Genomic DNA, 21,903 nt, shown 5'->3' on the forward strand with positions numbered 1-21,903 from the left:
TGAGATGTTAGGTCTCCTCCAGAGGACTCTGGTTTCCAGTACTGGATCTTCTTTCCCTCCCATCCCATGTTCAGCCTTTGGTTCATCATCCTGGTGCATGCCAGCACTTCTGCTATCCTTCAGCTGCCTGATCTGAAGAGACTGATGGTAACCTGGGGTCAGCAGTCCAGCAGTCAGAGACTTGAGTGGTAACCAACTCAAGACATCACAATGGGATAGCAAGCGGACACTGCCTAGTGGAGCCTGACGCTTCTGGACACAGCCCCTGGGGCTGCTGGCACTGGGAGGTAATTAGGGCACACAGATCTCATGGAGCCTCAGGCTGAGCACAGCCAGTAAGCACAGTCCAGTGCGCAGGCTGGACTGGGAGTGGCCACACTACAGCCTACTGTCACTGCCCTCTGGCTAGAGCCAACCTTTGCTGTGCCCAGCATGGGATAAGCCACATCCTCCCTTCCTCCTTCAGCACCCCCAACCCCTTCTGGGGCTGGTGAGAAGGAACTGATCTTACTGTTTTTCAAGATTCCAGAGACTGCAGGGCAGAGGTAAATTAGTTCTATAAGAGGATTCAACTGCCTAACCTCATTAATATCTGCAAGTATATGAAGGGAGGGTGCCAAGAGCATGGATCCAGGCTCTTCTCCATGATACCAAAGAATAGGTCTAGAGACAATGGGAAAAACTGACGAAGAGGAATTTCCACATAAATATGAGGAAGAACTTTTTTACTGTGAGATTGCACACTGGAACAGGCTGTCCAAAGAGGTTGTGAAGGCTCCCTCAGGGGAGATATTCAAGAACCATCTGGACTCAATTGTGTGCAATGTGCTTTAGGACAATGCTGCTTGAGCAGGGAGGTTGGACCTGATGACCCAATGTGGTCCCTTCCAAACTGACCTATTCCATGATTCTGTGAACTGTGATGAAAGCAACACAGATGTGACCTCAATGCAGGTCAAGCAATTTTAAATAAGCACAGACTCTAAAAAGTTGTAAACTTTTTGGTTTCTAAGTTAATTAAGAAATAAATCCCAAGTCTTGCAACCTTCTCAGCTTACTCAGAAGAGTGAATGATCCAGATTCTGGGCAGTTTTTTGTCTGCCATGAATAAACATTTTAAAAGTTTGGTCCATCTGGCTTTGCAGATGGTGTCACATGAAGCAGCAGCCCATCACGTGGGCACTTACCAAGTGGAGGCATGCATCATTTTACCAGTGAGCTTAAGTCTTTATCAGCCAAATGGAAGGAAGGGGAAATGACTGGCTGCAGGGATGCACGGGGGTAGGGGAAGAGAGAGAGCACATGAGCATGCACGCGTGTGAGTGTACCTTTGCATAAGAAGAAAACCTGCTTATCACTCGGTATGGCTGTGCAGCCCCAGTGCAATACAGAGGTATGAAAATATGTGTAGGCAATAAACTCAAGAAAGAAAAATTTGATATAATAATTTACCAGGTGTAATTAAAGCTCTGTTAAACTGACTACATTACTTCTAAGTCACCTTAGTAAATTTGACATAGCACTTCTAGAACTGATCTGCAGGGTGACATTTGCTCTACCCACCTTTTCCATGGGATATGTGCACAATCAACTACATAGGAAAAAACTCACTTCAGATGTCCTATATTGATCCAGAGGAGCAGAAATAAAGAAAACACCTGGAACCTAAGTTCTGGATGCATTCTTGAGAAGGAATTAATTTAATTATGGATAACTTCTTAATGAGATTGAGTTATTTCTTCTGTAAAAATCTCACATTTTATCAATATTATAATTTTATCATTTTATCAGTATTTCTAATACTGCATCAGAAAAACAAGGACTAAAAATTTAAAACAGCATTGCAATTATATATGAAAGGCCACTTTTGTGCTAGTATGGGTTTCCCCTCAGAGTTTAGAATTAAGCTGTGAAAGCATCTTCTCAAGCTTTATTGCTAGAGTCATGTTTCCTTTAATCTTTAATCTTCCAGTCATGAAGGCCAGAGTTGGTTTTAATTTACCTAAAAAGAAAAAATAAAACCATCAGAATATCAAAGAAAATGGAGAAAGCCTTTGCACAAGAAAACATAATGCTACCACAGTGAAAACTTAGCATCTATACTGCTACCAAGTCCTCCTGGTACAAGCAGTGCACATTTAGGAAATGCTGCTAAGATATACACAGAGCACAAATCCAACACACTGACTGGATTCTTTCTGAAGATACTTTGGCTGCTAAAATGTCAGTACCTGGTTAATAAAAGCAGTGTAACCTTTTGCACTCTGCCTGTTCACAGGACGCAGAAGTGCAGAAACATCCAAGCAGTTCTTGCCTGCACTCTCCTTGAGCCAAAAAAGCTGAAAGCTCCTCCAATCCCAGACCACAAAGTGAGAAGCTGTTCTACTCCCCTGTCAGCAGAGGCTTTTCTGGGCCCGGCTGCCTGTGTCCCTTGACAAAGGCCTTTGTCCCTCACCTGTGAACATCTTTACAAAGTCGGCACTCGACATGCTCATAACCACATCGGCTGTCACAGGAGGCTTTCCAAAGCCAGCGCTCCCACCCTTGGTCTTCAGGTCGATGTACCAAGTGCCTCCACCGTCACCTGCACAGAGAGTGAAGTGAGGTGCGAAGGCAGCAAGGATGCTGTGCCCTCCCTCTCTGTTGCCCCTGCCAGACGGCCACGGGCGCTTGCAGCGGTTCCGTGGCAGCCGCACGCTGATGGGCGCTCTGCAAGGAGTCACCTCTTGTCCCCCTGACGCCCCAAGCACCACGGGCTGGGGCCGCGGGCGGGAGAGCCCAGAAGCTGCGCTTTGCTCCCAGAGCTGGTGGCAGCTGCCACTCCTGCCGTGGCCCCAAGAACGCCCTGTCCCTCGTGCCACACCAGCCCCGTGAGGACAGAGGGACGGCAGCTCCTGGGGCTGCTCAAGCGGCTGCAGCAGGAGCCTCACACAGAACCGAAGAGGAGCTGGTCTGCTTCGGGACAGCTTCCAAAGTGTTTCTGCCCAAAAGCACCCAGTGCCTTTTGCTAGGCAAGGCTGCACAAGCGATGGGCTTACCAGATAGCTCAAACTGAAAGATGCCCTGAGTACTTCTCACGTACTCTTCAGTCACTGCCCCTTGAATAACTCGGAACGTCTCTGCAACAGGCCCTGATGGCATGGCTGCAGCAGATTCTGTCTTAACCTTGGCTGCATCCGCTCCTTCCTGCTGGGATCTGCTTAATTTCTTCTCCTCTTGGGTAGCACCTATGAGAAATATTACTTTTATCTTTCGAATACAAACCACTTTAAAAATTAATATAGAAACATGAGCAGAGAACTCCATTTGAAAAGACTTAAACTTCAAAGTAGGGAAAACGATTATTTTACCATTTCATTATTAACACTGATAAAGGATGCTTTTTCCACCCAGGAATCTGTATAGATGTACATCGCTAAACATAATTCTGCAATAAATTTTGATTCCTGATAGATCAAAAGAAAAGCAAAAATAAAACCACAGCAAAGTTCTCATTCTGACTGTTTACAGTTCATTACAGATGCTCACACAACAGTTTTCTAACGTAATCCATAGATTACTCCTGACAACATATAAAAGAAAAAATCAGTGTCTTTAATAGCCATTGCTTTAATCTCAAAATACCTCTGTCTCATCTGTCTTGTAAAGAACATTCATATTTTCATAAATTCTTTTGCAATGCCTTCTAAGCTGAAAATCAATTTACTACTTTGATTGGTGTTTTACTTCACCACAATGAACACGCACATTTAACAATAAAGCAAAGTTTTTGCAATTTACAAAGCAAATCAGTTGATCAGCCCCTTAAAATGCTGTTGCAAGTCTCTTAGGTGTCTTCAGTATCAAAAAGTACTTAGGTTCTGTTCTGTGGGTCCCTACAGAATAACCCGCACTGGGAGCCCAAGGAACTAACACCATCTGTCCCTGGCAGGACGGTCCCAGTGTGACTGCTCAAGGAGTATTTCCACGAGAAAGGAACACTCCAAGTTTGCCTCTTCTGCCCTGGCCTTATCCCTGTTTTGACACTCCTATAAAACCAGTTCAGCATTCTTAGTTGCTCTTCAACTTGACATAAAACAATTCTGAAAAATCAAAAGCAACACTTTTCTAAAGAAAATTTCTACATTTCATCCAAGATTTACTTTAAATATGCAAACTGTGCACATTTAATATAAAAAAACCATGGAGGCTTTGTCATATTCTTTTGTATAAATGAGCAAGGCAAAGGAGATATTCCTGCAAAATATACTGTTTGCAGTTTAATTTCTTTTTACAGCAATACTTACTTGTGACCTCCCTACTACCACAATTCAGATTATTAAAAAATAATTCTTCAAAATAATGCACTGACTTTACACCACGAAAGTCCTGCAAGAGGTATGATTGTTTCCCCCAGTTTTAACTACATAGTCACTTCCATAGACTCTTTAAATTATAAAAGGATTTTTTCTAAATAAGATTGAATGGATCCAAATTCATAGGGGAAAAAATAAATGTAGAGAGCATTATTGTGAAAGGAAATTAATTATGGAAATTATGGACTTGTACACACAGTGCTTTCCCTACCATATCCTTCTTGCTTCACAGCTGTAGCGTCAATTTCAACATCTAAGAAGAAATCCGGCATCAGAGGGTGACCTAAGTGGGAGGAAAAATGTAATAATAAATCCAAGTAAATTGGATTTGCACAGTAGGAATCCATTTAATCTGAAAAAGTAATACTGTATCTCAGTTTAAATATGGAGGAAAAATGTAGCATGAAATAACATGCTTAAAATTTTGTTAATTTAAAATCTGATGTAGAAGGCTTCTAAGGTTGCAATGAAGAACATCAGAAAAGAAAAACATAAAAATCTATCTCATGAGCTGTTAAGTAGTAATATATCTATCTGCAGTGCAAGTAGGTTTTCTTTACATTAAAATTTTTCTTTATTTAATTTAATAGACATTTAATTATTAAACTCTTGGTGGATCCATATGGCCTTTCCACTAAGGCATGTTCTCAAAGCTGAGGCAAAGCAACATTTTTTAAAAATTAATTTAAGAACCCTGGGAAACAAAGCTGTATCAATATTATCCATATATTCTTCTTTCCTTCTTGAACTTACTTCTCACCTTTAAAGATCCCTTTTACCTGGTGCAATTGCATAAACATCAAAATCCTTAACTCCTTCTTCTCTCAGCAGAACTTCATCAATAATGAAGTTCCCAGTGAAAGTTTTTGGTTTTGTCAAAATGCAGTATGCAGCATCTGCCAGGATGTCTGTTTTCCTGCACTGTTTTTCTATTCCAGCTCCTCCCAGCATATCCATAGCAGCTGTATGTATGGCTAGAAAGTTTGGAGGGTAAGAAAAAAAAAGCTTTAACACTGGTAACATGGAATTCTCATTTCTTTCACAGGTAAATGAACTTTATTTTCCTTTCAGGCAAAAGGAAACTCTAGGATGACAGAAGCTCTGAAATTCTACTAACCAACAAATAATTCTTTACACCAACAGTAAAAATCCATGAAACTATCACAGGAATCAAAAATGCCAAACATGTTCTGACATTCACATCTCTATATGTATTTATCAGCCCACCAGTTTTCCACCAGTTGTTCAGAACATGAAAAACTAACTTGACAACAGTTTTCCTCAAAGTGAATGTATGACACATCAGTTATAAAGAGGAATTCGCTTTGGTGATTATCACACTGAAAGTCTTGATGCTTAATTTTAGTCTCCTGATAAGTCCCATGAGCTACTATAGTGTTTCTCCTAAGTTAATGAGAAATCAAATAACAAAACCTCACGTTACTTGTTCAATATTTCACAGAAAGGCTGTGTTAGACCTAAGAATAAATCCACATCTCCTCCTTCTGATTCTTTTATTAAGCAGTTGCATTACTTCTGTGCCATTCTACTAGTCTTCTTTATATTTCTCTCATGGGAGCTACTAACACTGTGGCATATTGCTGTCTAATTCTTTTATTTGCTCTTCCAGGCTGAGGTATCCATTCCATTCTTTTTCATCCTATTCCATGGAAAGTCTAGTTGTGACTTTTGACAATTTGTCATCTTACTGTATTCCTCTCATATGTTCTGCTTCATTAGTTTTTCCCATCTGCTGTTTAAAACTCAACACTCTGCCCCCAAGTTTTGAGGCAGATTCACAAATCCTTTCCTACATATCAGGCCAGAACATCAGGGAAGCAGAAGGATAAACTTTGAAGGATAAATTTTTGTCTTCCTTTCAGTGCTTCCATTACACATAAAGTAACAGCAATTTTGGTACAGAAATGATCCCAACATTCCTTAAATAGCAAAAAACATAGGTACTGTGAAGGACACATGTGAGCTGGATTATTCCTTCACCTTTCAAAGTACATACTGGGAAAAAGAACTGCAGTCTTCAGCACTGGCCTGAGTGCTCCTGTCCAAGTGCTTCCTAGGAGAGTCCAGAAGTGTGTAGATGTCCCTATTGACTTTATTACATTACTCTTCTGTGATGAGAATTAGCTTCTAGGTTGCATTTACTGTTAAGCAACCTCAGCTTTTTTTTTCAAATTAATTGAACTGCTACAAACACATGCCTAAATAAAAAGTGACAAATAGATATACTGTACATACATGTAGGTCTGTTCTAGGTCATCTTCTCATGTTTAAGGAAGTTAATAAATTTGCCTTTTTTTGGTCTTCTGAAGTGGTATCTGCCCAGCAAGATTTATTTTTTTAATAGCTACCAACAGTGCAGAGAGTATTTCTGTCAAGTACTATGATGAAATGTATCAAGTTCTGTTGATTTAAATATATGAGGATTCATTAAGCTGCTCACTTTCCCTGGCCCACAGGTCTGCCACTTCTCTGTTACTGTTAACTATTATTCGTCTGAGTACAGTCACCCTACCTACATAGATTGAAGCAAAAAGGTTTGAAACAGTCCTGCCTCATAGTCTGGCTGCACATTATTATATTAATTTCCTATAAAGGGATGAAGGTTTGCCTCTAATGTACATCGACAGACTTCCAGTTCTGTCTCAGGATACCTGTATTATTCCTCTGCTCTCTTTGTGATGGGATTGCCCCTTGCCTTTTTGACAGATGTCCTCTTTCACTTTTAGATACATGGAGAACTCTGGCATCTTAGTACCAACATACTAACCAACATGTGTTTAAAGAATCAAATTAATGAACTGATCCTGGCATCCATACTAACACCGAGGGTAAACACATTTGTAAGAGATGATAGGGGGCTTTTAAATTAGGAACTTTGCAACTGTCATTCAGAAACCCTTGAAATCTGTAATACTGACTCTCTGGATGAGCACAATAAAGAAGTTAACTTTCTCACTTTTGGAAGATAAACCTTTCAAAAGCACATTTTTTTGTACTGGAGAATTCACACATTATGATCTTTTATACTTGATGTCACATCAGTTTTCATGGAAGCATCACTGAATGAGCAGGCATGATTTCTTTAAAATTTCTTTGCAGCATCTCACACAGATAAATCTTTCTTTTACAAAGCATTTATTACAATATATACTGTTTTCATCTGTAAATTGAATCTTCCTACACTTCTAAGCCTCATGTTCTGCAGGATCCTGTGGGGAACAAGTAACTCTGTAACCAGTAGCATCTGCTAGAGTGTTCTCCTGTTACTTTAGCAAGTATAGGTATATTACCAAGGACACAGTGTAAATGTAATGCTCAAGAGAAAGATACAACTCTATTTGGTTTGGGTTTCCCCCTTCCCCACATTAAGAATGTCAGATTTTACAGAAGTTTTATTAATAGCATCATAAACATTCTTTAATACCAGACCACATCTGAAAGACAGGTACTACTACTGATTCTTGGAGTGTTGCAGCATAAGCCAAAACTATAAAGAAATAATGTATTAAATTATGTGACATAATGTAACTTCTGCTTATAAAGTTAGCTGCTCTTCTGAAAAAAAAATCCATTGTGGAAAGGATGGAGAAGTTCTCACAGGTTCATTTTTCCCTTGCCAAGGAAAAAAAAAAAAAAAAAAAAAGAGGTCAAATTATTCAGATGGGCAGGGGAAATGGCCACACTTCAAAATAAATACTTAGTATAACCAGCTGGTCTCTGCAGAAAAGAATTATTTTGCTTTTAACAGGACCCAAAAAGCCACTGACTCATTTCCACAATAGTAGTGGATGTTTTTTCCAGCACATCCAGAATAAGAAAGCTGTGGAGGATCCACATAATGTGTCTATACAGCATATGAACATGTGCTCTTACAAGACACAGGTAATCTTGCAGCATCCTTTTCATGAAAAAATAAGTTAAATTGATTGTCTGCAGTTTCATACCATTTCTCTCTATCTGAATGAGACAATTAATTCCTTTACAATTCCCAACTCTCAGGCAATATACATTGTTAAATCAGTCAATGACCAAAAGCCACACAATGGTAGGTAAAAGGTCACCTCTGTTAATGAGAAACCAAGTTACTCCCACCTACTAGATTCTCAGGTGATATAAAACCCATTTAAAAGTGATATTTTAAAGACAAGACAGAGGGGATGGGTGGGATCTAGGAAACTAAAGACCAAGAATCCATGGTTCTATTCCAGATGACATAGACACTGGGTAATCTCCATTGAAAATTTTTTGAGGTTTTTCTGGGGCACTCAAGAAGCAAGTATGTGTAAACAAGTGCACATTTCTTTTATCTACCTCAGAGATAAAAAAATATAACACACACTTGAAACCTGAAAGGTGAACTTTGACTCCATCTGAAGGCAATCCATATTCTTAAGTTATGAATGTAGTTGCCTTCGGTACCTCACAGATGAAGACCTTATTGCCTTTGAAATGCTACAGGTTTTGTGATGATATAATTAGAATGAACTATATAATTAGAATTTTAAAAATTGATCCTTTACCAAAATATTTCTGTGGGTAGAACTCATAGACTGAGCAGAACTATGAAGCATCCATTTCCTGGAAGAATTTAAGATGCAAGCATCCAGATCAATGAAAAAGGACCAAGTCTGTCAGGCATACCAACCCAACTGTTCAACTGATGATCACCTACTGTATTCAACCTGAGAAATTTGGCTGATTTTGTCTAAAATAATTAAGTTTTCCGCACATTTCTCACTTTAGAGAAAGTAGATCAGAGAGTTCCAGTTCCCACTAGAGGTTAAAAGAGGCCTGCAATTCCTAACAGGAAAACATTGAAAAGTGTCTGTGTGCAAACACTTCTTAAACTGGAACACCATCCTTAGAAGAGGATCTTGGTTCATATTTTTATCTCCTCTTCCTTCTTCCTTCCTTGCACTCATTAAGGAAATAAACGCAGTTGTAATATTTTCTAATACAATGATTGGGCTTACACCACTAAAATCAGAATTATCCTCTGTCTGGTATTGATTTTAACACCCAGTATAATTTATGCCCATAAATATATTTGGGGAAAAGAGACTGGCCTCCTTGGCAAACAGCTGGCCAAACCTCAAACAGCAGTCCTTATCCTCACTGACCCACACAAAGCAAATTGAAGCTAATACAACATGCGAGCACTGAGCTATTTTTCTTTCAGAGATCTCTTTAAATTTCTTGTCATTTGCAATCAGATGGTTCTGTGAACAGCCCTTCACAGAACTGCACTGTGCCAAAACTTCTAGGAACAGGCCTTTTAAAATTTTTTTCTGCATATACAGATGTATCTATCTTGTCAGTAAGCTCTGGCAGTTCAACTAGCAAGGAATTCTAAATAGTACAATATACACAGATGTTCAATACCCACTCATTAAAGCACACAGTTATTTTGTGATTCTGCCCAAACCAAAACATTATGTGCATCAGAAAAAGCACAGGCAAGCCAAACAGTACACACACACTTCAACTGTGTGGTTGCAAACTAGATTAAGACAAGTTTAGATCAAAGTAACCACAGTCTAGTGAGAACTAGCAATAAAAACCAGAACCCATGCAGGATGAAGAAATAACACATAAAAGAATTCCCCAGTCACATGAATCTATGCCAGAAGGAGTCTGAAGTATATTCAGTGTCAAATAAAACAAGCTTTAGCAGACAAAATACAGAAAGTCAGTATTTTGCTAATACTAAAAAAAAAAAAAAAAAAAATTACCTGTTTTAGGCCATAAGGCATTGACAGCAACTTCTCCTCTAAATTCTTCTGCCATCCCCAAGACACACATGGACATCCCATATTTAGAAATAGTATAAGCTAAGACAAGAAATTAAAAAACAAAAATTTTACACTCTATGTAAAATCTAACTTTAATTATGAGAGGAAGATAAAACAGGTAATTGGTTCACAGAGAAAATTCAGGGCTTTCAGAAAAAACAGTATTTTCCTAGAGTCAAAATCTCTCCCTTTCACCTGCCATCTCTATCAGATACAAACTGTAGTCTGTCATCTTTTCACTGCAAACAAAATGAAAACTACACATATTCTGCCAAAAAGAAAGCTGAAGCCTAGCTGCATGGTGATTTTGTCACACTTCTTATACACAGCATAATGACAAGAGTGATCAATTTCTTTTAAGATGCCTAAGGCATAGGAGCTGTTAAGGACAAAACTAGAATCCTACAGAAAAAAAAGTGGAGAACAGGAGTCCTATATCCTTGTTACCTATTTTGAGAATGGAAACTTTCTTGGGGAAAGAATTGGAACTTGCTGGAGCTTAACATAACAAGTATCCAAAATGTAAAGTTTTTGATACAGTTTTAAAATAAGCAACACTAACTTCAAGATAACATGGAGGTCTTCTTCCACCTCAAAGTAATTTCCATATTAAAAGACAACATTGAGCTTTATCCACAGTCAAAAAACCCATGAAGCTGAACCAGTAAGAAAATTAATTCTGGGTTTCAGTCTCTATTTGGAGCAGAAAATATGCAGAAAGGCACAGACACAGTCCTATGGAAAAGCAGAGACTTACCCTGAAAACTAAAAGGATGGATAATGCCTTGAAACCCGCCCTACATTTTCCCACAAAACAATTTCTTGTAGGTCAGGTGCAAATTGCTTTGAGGAACCATTAGTGCCAGTCTGTATGTAGTGCTAAAGATAGAAAATTCTGCACTGGCACTTCCGCATGCTTCACCAGGTACTTACATGTTTCTCACAAAATAGCAACAAAGGCTCTGAAAGCTACTCACCACAATGATTTTTGAACCACATGGGATTCAGATTCATAGGTGGGCTAAGGTTCAGGATATGGGGGTTCTTACCCTTCCTCAAATAGGGAAGGCATGCTTTAGACCTGAAAGACAGATTCAGACATAGCAGTCACCTTTTATTTTATGGAACACCTAGAATTACAGTAAAAACAATACTAGTAGACCAGTATTTTCACAACAGCCCAAGACAAAACCTGTTCTTGTATCAAGTATTTAACTGATGTAAATAACAACAACAAAAAATATTGGTTGCAGATCACTTATCTCAGGCCTAGTATTCATTCCTGCAAATTGGACCACGTTCTCCAACCAGTGCAACAGCTTTGACTAAAGTGAATTTTCCAGATGCTCAGAAGCTTTGTAATAATAATAATCTCCTTGTAATAGTTCTGGTAGCAGCAACAAAACACTCTAAGGCAACAATCAAAATTAACAGTGCAGTGTCATGTAGTCACAAAAATATTCTCTTCTGATCCCACACCTATTTCTTCTTTAAAACCATATTGAAGAAATAATACTGCATAGCAGAATGCTATTACAAATATTTCAAGGAAAACTGAAACCCTATTCTATTGAATTCTCTTGAATTTACACATCTCTGTAAATTGGAACTTGTGCTTTACAGAAACTGTCTTTTGCCTTCACTTCTAGCACTAGGGTACATGTTATATTTTATCTCTACTTGAGAATTTTTAATCAAGCTTCACAGGGTGAAAATACCACCACACTAGTGACCAACTATTCACATATTCCAACAGGACCCAGCATACTCTCAGCCACAAAGGGAACAACTTCAACACCTTCAATAGCAAAATCACCATTGTAGCAAAGTAAATTATTTACCACCTCCTTTTCTGTCCTGGGGTGTCAGCTCTTTTCAGTGGCAGGTTCCCTAACAGATGCCTCAAGTTCTTAAAGCATAGGAACCAAGAAACTTAGCTGCCATTATTGAAACTTGGTGTGATAATTCCCATGATTCAACTGCAGCCATTGATGGCTACAGACTGTTCAGAAGGGACAGGGGAGGAAGGAGAGGTGGAGGGGCTGCCTTCTACATCAAGAAGTGCATTGAGTGTGATGAGCCATCTCTGAAGAACAACCTGTGAACTGAAGAAGAACAATGAAAAGGTAAAAGCCTGTGGGTAAGAAACAGAGATGGAGGCAACAAAGGGAATCTTGTGGCTGGTGCCTCTACAGGTGACATCTGTGGTGGTGTAGTAGTAGACCAAGGGTAGCCTATTGATAAGACCTTCTTGCTCCAGCTACAGGAAGAATTACACTCAGCAGGCTCTTATCCTGCTGGGAGACTTCAGTCACTCTGTCTTATATTGGAAATGGGGGGGTGTATTCTATTCCTATCTGATGAGGCAGTTATCTTCTGCTAATTGGGCAGTTTTCTTTATCTCTTTCACAACATATCCTCCCTTCAGGGAGATAATTCTCTGTTAATGAGCAATTGAGTGCCACAGCATGACTGATAAAGTGACATCATTCCATTATGAGAAGCTCCACCCAGAGGGTGGAGCCAAGCACTCCTAACTGGATGTAATCAGAAATCTGGAAGACCACTGTCAGGCTTTTCCACTAGATTCCCAGAGGAGCAGCTGTCTTCTCCACTGGGTTCCCAGAGGAAGACCAGGCCCATCTACACCACCATTGGACCTTCAGAGGAAGACCACACCCTTCTACAGGATCACTGCTTCAACAGAACCACACCTGCCACTCCAGGAGGACTGCAGCCACCATTTCAATTGGACTGCTACCAACACCCTGACCCACAGGTTGTCAGGCTGTATTCTGACTCTGTCAGTGTCGTTTTGTATAACTGCATTGTTTATTTTATTTTTATTTACTTCTCTAATAAAGAACTGTTATTCCTGCTCTCATATCTTTGCCTAAGAGCCCCTTTAATTTCAAAATTTTAACAATTCATTTCTTTATCCTTCCTTAGCAGACACCTGTCTTTTCACACGAAGACAGATTTTGTTTCAAATGAAGACCCTCGTGTCTGCTGGAAAAATAGCAAAGCAAACTCTAGGCAATCCAAGAGATTCCTGGAATGCATGCAGCATAACTCCTTAATCCAGGTAATAACCCTGCCAGAAGAGATGACATTTCAGACCCGATGGTCACAAACCTAAGTGAGGTAATCTGGGACCCAACAATGGGAGACAGCATGGGCTGCAGTGATCACACACTGGTGGAACTCACAGTTTGGAGGGAAATGGGTTAAGCAAAGAGCAAAGTCATGGCCCTGAGCTTCAGAAGAGCAAAATTCCAGCTCTTCAATGAGTTAGTCAGTAGGAACCCTTGCAACACTGCCTTCAGAAACACGGGAGCAGACAGAACTGGCAGATCTTTAAGGACACCTTCCATAGACCACAAGAGCTAGTGATCCAATCACACAAGAAATTGGCAAGGAATACAAGAGACTGGAATAGAAGAGTACAAGAACTGTTGGTCAAACTAAAGAATAGGAAACAAATGCGAAGCCAGTGGAAGCAGGGAAAAGGTATCCTAGGAAGAATATATGGGCACAGGCTTATTGTACATGTTTGGAATGAGGAAAGCTATTGGGAAGGATGAAAGTTTGACAAGAATGTCTCACAGATAAGTATGCTTGGCAGAAAGATTTTTGAATGTAGAATCTGAAGAAGGAATAGAAACGAAAACAAGTTTTGATATAGAAGAAAAGAATTGCTGAGCCAGTCTTACTGGATATCTAAGAAAGCAAAGGGTATGTTAGTTAGAAGGGGTTTTTATGGTTTAGACCAAAGGATAAACCCACCACAAACAAGAAGATGTTTTTACCAAACAGAAAGATAGCACAGGCAAACAAGACTGCTGATGTCACAAGTAGAAAAAAGGTCTCAGAATTCTCCACTGCAAAAAAAGCTGAAAAACAACTTCTAGCTTAAACTGTAACATATTAACTTTTAGTGATTGGAGAATGGTAACATGAATGTGGTAATTTTAGTAGTTATGATAGGCTATAGGTAGAAGTTAAGGTATAGATTGGTCCCTCTGTATTAAGATGCTCAGAAAAGAAAAGTATATAATGCATTGTAACCAAAATTAAAGGGTCTTCAGGCTTGTCAACAGCTGGAGCTGGCAGAGGCTCTGTCACCCACGACTCTGAACTGCTCTAACGTATTGGATGTAATAAACTGCATGTTCAAGAGCCACCTGGAGTCCTGTATCTCTCATTCAAGCTCTTACTGAAAGCCAAAGTGAAGCTGGAGCTGAACTTTACAAGGGATTCAAAGAATAAAAAAAGCACTTCTACAGATTTGCCAGTCAGAAAAGGAAGGCAAAGAAAGTGTATACACATACACCCTGGGATAAACAAGGCTGGAATGTTGGTAGCAACTGATGACAAGGATGAGGGACTCAACAACTCTTTTTGCCTCAATCTTTAATCGCAACTTGTTTTCCCACACCTCTCAAGTAGATGGGGTGGGGGGAAGCAGCAGGATGGGGACTGGGGGAGCAAAGTGCTTCCCACATCAAGTGAAGATGAGGATTCTGACCATGTGAGGAACCTGAACATACACAAGTCCATGGGGCCTGATAATATGCACCTCATAGTCCTGAGGGAATAGGTTGCCAAGACACTCCCCATATTTGAAAAATCATGGAATCAGGTGAAGACCCAAGTGTCTAGAAACATACCAATGTTTAAAAAGGGTGGACAGGGTGGACAGGGTAGACAGGAGAACCCCAGGAACTACCTCTGTGCCTGGGAAGATCATGGAACAGATCCTCCAAGAATCAGGAGGTGATCCTAGGACAGGGAGGTGATTTGGGACAGTCAGAGGATCTTCACCGGGGCAAGTCCTCCCTGATTAACCAAAATGCTTTTTATGATGGAAGGACTACACAAGAGGTAAAGGGCACTACAGGTGTCATTTAATCTGTATAGCTTTAGAGAAGGTTCTTCATAACATCCTATATAACTCAGCGAGAGAAGATTTGATGGGCAGACTGTTCAGTGGATATGAAATTGGTTGGACAGCAGCATCCAAAGGGTAGTGGTCAATAGCTTAGAGTCTTGATGGACATCAGCAACAAGAGGTGTCTCTCTCAGGTTGGTATTGGGACCAGTGTTAGTCCATGTCTCCATCAATGATACAGATGAAGTGATCAAGTGCACCCTCATCAAATTTGCAGATGATCCCAAACTGAGTGGTGCTCTAGACACCACTGAAGGTCAGGATGCCATCCAGAAGAACCTGGACAAGTTGAGAAGTGAGCCCATGGAAATCTCATGAGATTTAACATGACCAGGAACAAGGTGCTACACCTGGGTCAGAACACTTCCAGTATCAACACAGGCTGGGGGATGAATGGATCGAGAGCCCTGCTTGAAGACTGGGGGGTGCTGGTGGGTGAGAGGCTGAACGTGACCCAGCCACGAGCACTCCCAGACCAGAAAGCCAAACGTGTCCTGGGCTGCATCCAAAGCAGCGTGGACAGCAGGGGATGGAGGGGATTCTCCTGTGAGCAGATCCCCCTGTGATCTGCTCTGGTGAGAGTCCAACTGGAACCCTGCATGCAGCTCTGGGGTTCCAGCACAGGAAGGACATTGGACTTTTGAGATAACTCCAGAGGAGGCCACTAAATTGATTAGAGGGATGGAACAGCTCTCCTGCAAGGACAGGCTCAGAGTTATTCTGCCTGGAGAAGAGCAAGCTCTGGAGTCTCACCTTACTGCAGCTTTCTAGTTCCTAAAGGGGCTACAAGAAGGTGGGAGAGGGACTTTCCACAAGGGCATGAGGTGAGAAAACGAGGGTGATAGCTTTAAATTGAAAGAGGCTGAGTTGAGATTAGGTATTAGGAAGAAATTCTTTACTCTGAGATTATTAAGGCTTTGGAACAGGTTGCCTAAGAAACTGTAGATTCCCCACCCATTGAGGTGTTCAAGGCCAGGCTGGATGGGCTCTGAACAACCTGGTCTATGGGAGATATCTCTGCTTGTGATGGGGGCTTGAAAGCAGACAATGTTTTAAGGTCTCTTCCAGCCCTTGGAAGTAGAAAATGTTTTAAACTTTCTTCCAGCCCAATCCATTCCATGATTTAACAATTCCATGACCCTGTGTCAACAGGTATAATCTGTAAGGTGGGGAATCTTTCCTAGCACCACTTGTACACAGGCAAAAAATCCACACCTTTTCTTTTTAAGCTATTGAAATTTTCTGAACATTAAACTGAAAGTTGGTCTCTACAAATTGCAATCAGAATCAACATACAAAGCAAGGAGAAAAAAGGGCAAAAATGCTTCATTAGGTTTTCTCAAATAAGAATTACAAAAAAATGACAAAGACCATTCCCTTGAGAGGCATTGGTTTTTCTTATGCTTTTCCCCTTCCAGCACACAGAACCTGATTTTTAATCTTTTCAAGGCAGAATAGGACCAAAAATACACTTTAAGAATTCCCCATTATTTTGGAATAGCTAGATGTAACATCAAGAAAATCACTGTTGCTATTGAGTAGGGAGGAGAAGATGGAATTTCCCACAGCAATACAGTTGAATCCATTCAGCAACTTATGAAGAGCTGGCAACTAGACTGATCTGCACAAAGAATGACAATCAATCTATTCTAGATTGCAGGATTGGATTAGATAACCTCTAAAGGTGCCCTCTAACCTGAACTATTCTAAAATTCTGTGGTAATAATTTGATACAAAACTTTCTGATCCCACCAAGCAACATGTGAATTTAGAGAATCTCAATCATCTTACAGGCTTTTTTATAAACCCTGTGAAAATGAAAGTCTTCATTTTAACACAGTGCTTTAAATGACATCCTGTAAATGTAATGATTCAACCTGCTAAATCCACCTCCAAACATGTGCAAAATAAGGAACCCAGGAATTGTGAAATCAAATCTTGGTATGTTCATTTAAATAAATAATAGAATTGATAAGCTGAAAGTAGGTGGAGAACATTTTGGATCATTAAGTTACATCTTTAACATCTTTTATGAGATAAGAAAGAAGCTTATGAGAAGAAAACTGACAAATAAGATATTGACTTGATGTATGCCAAAATTTAGTCATTTTGCTTGAAATAAAAAAGCATCAGCATTTAACAAAGCCAAGCTGGAGCTTCATTTGAAACAAATTACTTTTTAATTCCTACATGTATGGAGGGCCTTGTGAACATTTAATGACTTCAGTAATAAGGTTTCTGTTTACTCCAACTAGCAAATAATTCTTGAAAATATTAATACAAATCAATTGACCAATAACTGAGCAATTTCCTGTGAGCACATGCAGAATATTTGCACTCAAATTCTAGGGCAGCAAGACAATTACAGAGTTTCTCAGAAAAAGTGAAATAATATCATACATTCTGTTTCAATTGCTTTGCTTCCTTCTCTCAGCACTTACGTAAGATAGGTTCCTCGTACATTGACATCCATCATAAGATTGACCTTCTTCGTTGCTGTTTCCAAAGTGCCCGTCAAAGATATGGCGCTTGCATTATTCACCAAAATATCAATCCCTAGTTTTAAAGTAAGCCATTTTCATTAGCATTAAAAAAAAAAAAACAAAAACATGAGTAAGGCAGGCAGTTCTTTTCTCTCTTTGTTTGAACAATCTGCCTCTTAATGCTTGCCTTCTCCCATGCCTTAACTTACCTCCAAAAGTCTTCACAGCTTTCTCCACGGCATTAATTATTTGCTGTTCTTCTCTCACATTAACAATACACGGCAAAGCCTTTCCTCCAGCTGCTTCAACTGCATAATTCAAAAATTAAATATTTAAAAATTTCATCTCAGATGGGACAACTAACATGAACCTTCTGAGAACCTCTCAGGCAATGACATGCTTCAAGACAGCTCTGAAAATCACACTCTCAAATTGTGTTAAAATGACTTTTTAAGTTGTCATATGAGAAACAGGGAAGACAAAACAGTATCTTAACAATGCAAATGTTTATTTCATGGATCTCAAATAGCATAGCATTTTTATATTTATATACACACATCCATCTTCATTACATTAACATTACAGCACTCCTGGGAGGCAAGAGAAGCACTAAGCATATTTTAGTAAAGGTGAATTCAAACTAAGAGACTATGCATTTTTCCATTTTACCAGCTACAGTAATTAAAGCAAGGGTATACACCCAGCCGAGCATCTTCATTTGTTACAACTTACTTTCTTCTGCAGCAGTATAGATAGTCCCTGGAAGAGTAGGATGGGGCTCAGCTGTCTTGGCAGCTATCACAATGTTGGCACCATCCTTGGCAGCTTTCAAAGCAATGGCCTTGCCGATGCCGCGGCTCGCGCCTGTAATGAAGAGAGTGCATCCTGCCAGTTTCCTAAAGGTGAAGGGGGAAGAGGACAGTAAAGAAGAGAAGAATAAAGCAGAAGCCACTTATAATTTGACTTTTATCAGACTCTAAGGGCAAATGTAATTAGCATAGTCTCCCAACCAGAAAAACACCTTCATCCTTTTACTAAGAAAACAGCCTGGAGAACACAAAAGGGATGGCCACAGCTACAGAAAAGTACCATACCCCAAGTTTGCAAATACTATAAAGAAGGTTACCCAGTTACATTTCTCCCCTTTTGTTAAAAGATCCAACATGCTATTTTACAACAGAGCTGCTATGTTCTGCAACAATGGAAAAGGAGTAATTTGTAAAAACAAAATGCCAGTTTCCAACAAGACAGCTATGCAGATCTCTAAACTATTAATCACAGTGCTCTAAACACAAAAAACTGGTGTCTCAATGTGGTATAAAGTACCATGTGTGGAACCACAATACTACATGGAAATGCCAAAAGCTTTATTTTCAGAAATGGCAATTTTTCTGTTAAATCTTCTATATTCAACAGCTTCGAGTAACTGTGTGTAGTCCAATGGGTTCTCTGAATAAACAGGTCCAACTTAGAGAAACTAAAAAGTTTTAAAGCCTAAGAAGGATGTCTGGCTAACACAGTATCACTGAATTTTTGAAAAGAGAAATATCAACTCCACAAACATATTCAATGATAACGCCTTTTAGACAACAGGGTTCCATATGAAGGAATGTGTGTTTCAGTGCTCCACAAAAAGCTCATGTTGCTTTATGTAGCACTGTAGCAAAATCCAGGAGGTTCAAGTTTTTAACTTCAGTTGAAGAATTCAAATAAACTATGTGCAACAGTGACTTCACTTTTTGCTCGCACCACAAATGTTACAAAAGCTTACACTCTGAGCTGCCATTATTTTTCCTTTCAGACTGGGCCAAACAGTATTGTTTCTCCCCCTCTGTTTTAAAATGTGTTTTTTCTCCCTCTAATCTGAGCACATTCATTTCTTAAATGCTCTCTAGGAGGATGTTTGCTTTCAAAACATAGAAAACTCGAATGGGGCAGAAAGGGGGAGATGCCTCTTCCCCTTAAGAGGCAAGGCGAGGCATCTACAGGATCTCAGAAAGTCAACCATGTCCAGAAGGTGCCATTTCAAACTGATTTTATCTGCAAAATCTTAAAGAGTCATAGAAAGGCACAAGAAGAAAAATATCTAAACTGAAGAGTGAACCACAAAAATCTACTGCTGTGAATTCAGTCACACACACAGTGAGGAAAGCTCAACAGTGGAATATATAGTTGAAGTGTAAAATTCAGTGAAGTAAGGCCAGAATCTAGTTCCTATCTTCAACCAACCAATATGAGGTCAGCACAATTCACCTTAGTCATGGAAGAGGTAAAAGAGGTCCAGCAGGAAGCAGCTCTGGAGGAGAAAAGAGCAGAGAAAAGCTGACAGGGCTTTAAGCACTGCCTGGGGCTGGAGTGATCTATTCAAGAAGACAAGAAGGTGTATCACGAGACTAGCAGGTCTATGCAGGGAACTTGTGACTTAGCTCCCAAGAACAGTGTCATACAGGGAATGGGTGCAAAGACAGGCCACAAAGAAGGAATTAGAAACATTACCAGGGCACACTGGGGTGGTGTCAGGAAAACCAAAGTTCACCTGCAGCAGAAGTTTGTCAAGGGCACCAAAAGCTCAGAGATTTCTGCTACACTGGTAGGAAAAGCAGGCTGTTTGCTTAAGGGAGTGGGTGAATGGAAGTCTTTCCACACTGTCATAATATTTTTGCTTCATATTTAAGACATGATCCTATGATCTGGATGCGTGTGCAACCTGACAGGTAAAAAACTGGTTGGTTGGTCAGAGTCAGAGAGTGGTGGTTAGTTAGTCATATTTGCAAGACTAAGAATTTATTTCTTAATTCACTTAGCAGCTCAATAGTTTAAAGGTATTGTGAAGGTCACATCTGCATGACTTCCATTAGAATTCAATTCTGCTAAAAAGACAGAAAAAATCAAATCCAGATCTGTGCCCTACAGTCCTGAAAAACATTAAGATTGGTTCCTTTCCTACCAGATGACTACCAATAAGGACCTTCAGGTCATATGGGGGGCACTTTTAACAGCTTACACAGATGTTAGGAATTTAATAATCCTGTTTATAACACACGGGAACAAATAATAACTTATCTTCCCAGCTGTTATCTGAAAAGCCAAAAGGCAAAAAACACCTTCTGTAAATTAAGATCCTATACAGGAAGAAAATTTGGCTGCCAGGTAAGACAGCATAATACTATACAACAGTAACATAAATAGCAATAACAACAACAATAGTAGTAGCAATAAGTAATTATACTTTGATATAAGTACAATATACTTTAATAAGTAATTATACTTTAATAAAAATGTCCCATATGAAATTACTGATACACTGATAAACTCCTCCAGTAGCTGTTTCCCTTGCAAAAGGCGCCGTTCAAGTCCCCTGTACGACCCGAACTGCTCATCTCGGGGCTCCGGCGCTGGCCGGGGCCCCTCGGCCGGCGGGGCCACGCGTGTCCTCCGCGCCAGCTGCTCGCCTCGGCCGGCTGCGAGTCCCGCAGGGCGGCAGCGCTCGGGGGTGTCCAGCGAGCCCTCGCCCCGCAGCCCGCCCGCCCCGAGAGCCCCTGGAGGGCGGCAAAGCCCCGGCACGGCGCGGCGGGGACACCTTACCCCGTGTTGGGCAGCATGGCGGCGCGGCTGGGCCGGGCCGGGCCGGGCCGGGGCGGGGGCAGGGCCGGGACAGGGCCGGAACAGGGCCGGGGCGGGGCCGGGGGCAGGGCCGGGACAGAGCCGGGACAGGACCGGGACAGGGCCGGGGCGGGGCCGGGACGGGGCCGGGGGCAGGGCCGGGACAGGGCCGGGGCGGGGCCGGGACAGGGCCGGGGGCAGGGCTGGGGCAGGGCCGGGGGCAGGGCCGGCACAGGGCCGGGACGGGGCCGGGGGCAGGGCCGGGACGGGGCCGGGGGCAGGGCCGGGGCAGGGCCGGGACAGGGCCGGGGCGGGCTGGGGGCAGGGCTGGGGGCAGGGCCGGGACAGGGCCGGGACAGGGCCGGGGGCAGGGCCGGGGCGGGGCCGGGGCGGGGCCGGGGCGGGGCCGGGACAGGGCCGGGACAGGGCCGGGACAGGGCCGGGAGCAGGGCCGGGGGCAGGGCCGGGGCGGGGCCGGGGCGGGGCCGGGGGCAGGGCCGGGACGGGGCCGGGGCGGGGCCGGGGGCAGGGCCGGGACGGGGCCGGGGGCAGGGCCGGGGGCAGGGCTGGGGCGGGGCCGGGGCGGGGCCGGGGGCAGGGCCGGGGCAGGGCTGGGGCAGGGCCGGGGCGGGGCCGGGGGCAGGGCCGGGGCGGGGCCGGGGGCAGGGCCGGGGCAGGGCCGGGACAGGGCCGGGGGC

The 21,903-nt window shown here is 41.7% G+C and overlaps 1 protein-coding gene across 1 annotated transcript; it reads right to left on the reverse strand.

Moving 5' to 3' along the window:
* Positions 1–1,670: 1,670 nt before the first annotated feature.
* On the reverse strand, positions 1,671–21,231 carry HSDL2 (hydroxysteroid dehydrogenase like 2). Its single transcript, XM_021525030.3, has 11 exons — positions 21,188–21,231; positions 18,335–18,498; positions 17,812–17,910; positions 17,561–17,675; positions 11,146–11,249; positions 10,109–10,207; positions 5,135–5,329; positions 4,567–4,638; positions 3,039–3,227; positions 2,456–2,584; positions 1,671–2,002 (listed from the first exon to the last, which is right to left on the reverse strand). Exons 1-11 carry the CDS (start codon positions 21,202–21,204, stop codon positions 1,890–1,892), a joined length of 1,296 nt encoding a protein of 431 aa, XP_021380705.2. The 5' UTR covers positions 21,205–21,231; the 3' UTR covers positions 1,671–1,889.
* Positions 21,232–21,903: the final 672 nt, after the last annotated feature.

The sequence above is a fragment of the Lonchura striata genome, chromosome Z (assembly GCF_046129695.1).
Source record: "Lonchura striata isolate bLonStr1 chromosome Z, bLonStr1.mat, whole genome shotgun sequence".
Classification (NCBI taxonomy): Eukaryota; Metazoa; Chordata; class Aves; order Passeriformes; family Estrildidae; genus Lonchura; species Lonchura striata.

Excerpts from the sequence above, each read along its gene's own strand:
- HSDL2 (XM_021525030.3), bottom strand. Across the intron at positions 17,911-18,334 it reads CTATACTGCTGCAGAAGAAA|TTGAAGCAGCTGGAGGAAAG; the intron begins GTAAGTTGTAAC and ends TGAATTATGCAG. Across the intron at positions 3,228-4,566 it reads TGTGAAGCAAGAAGGATATG|GTGCTACCCAAGAGGAGAAG; the intron begins GTAGGGAAAGCA and ends TATTTCTCATAG.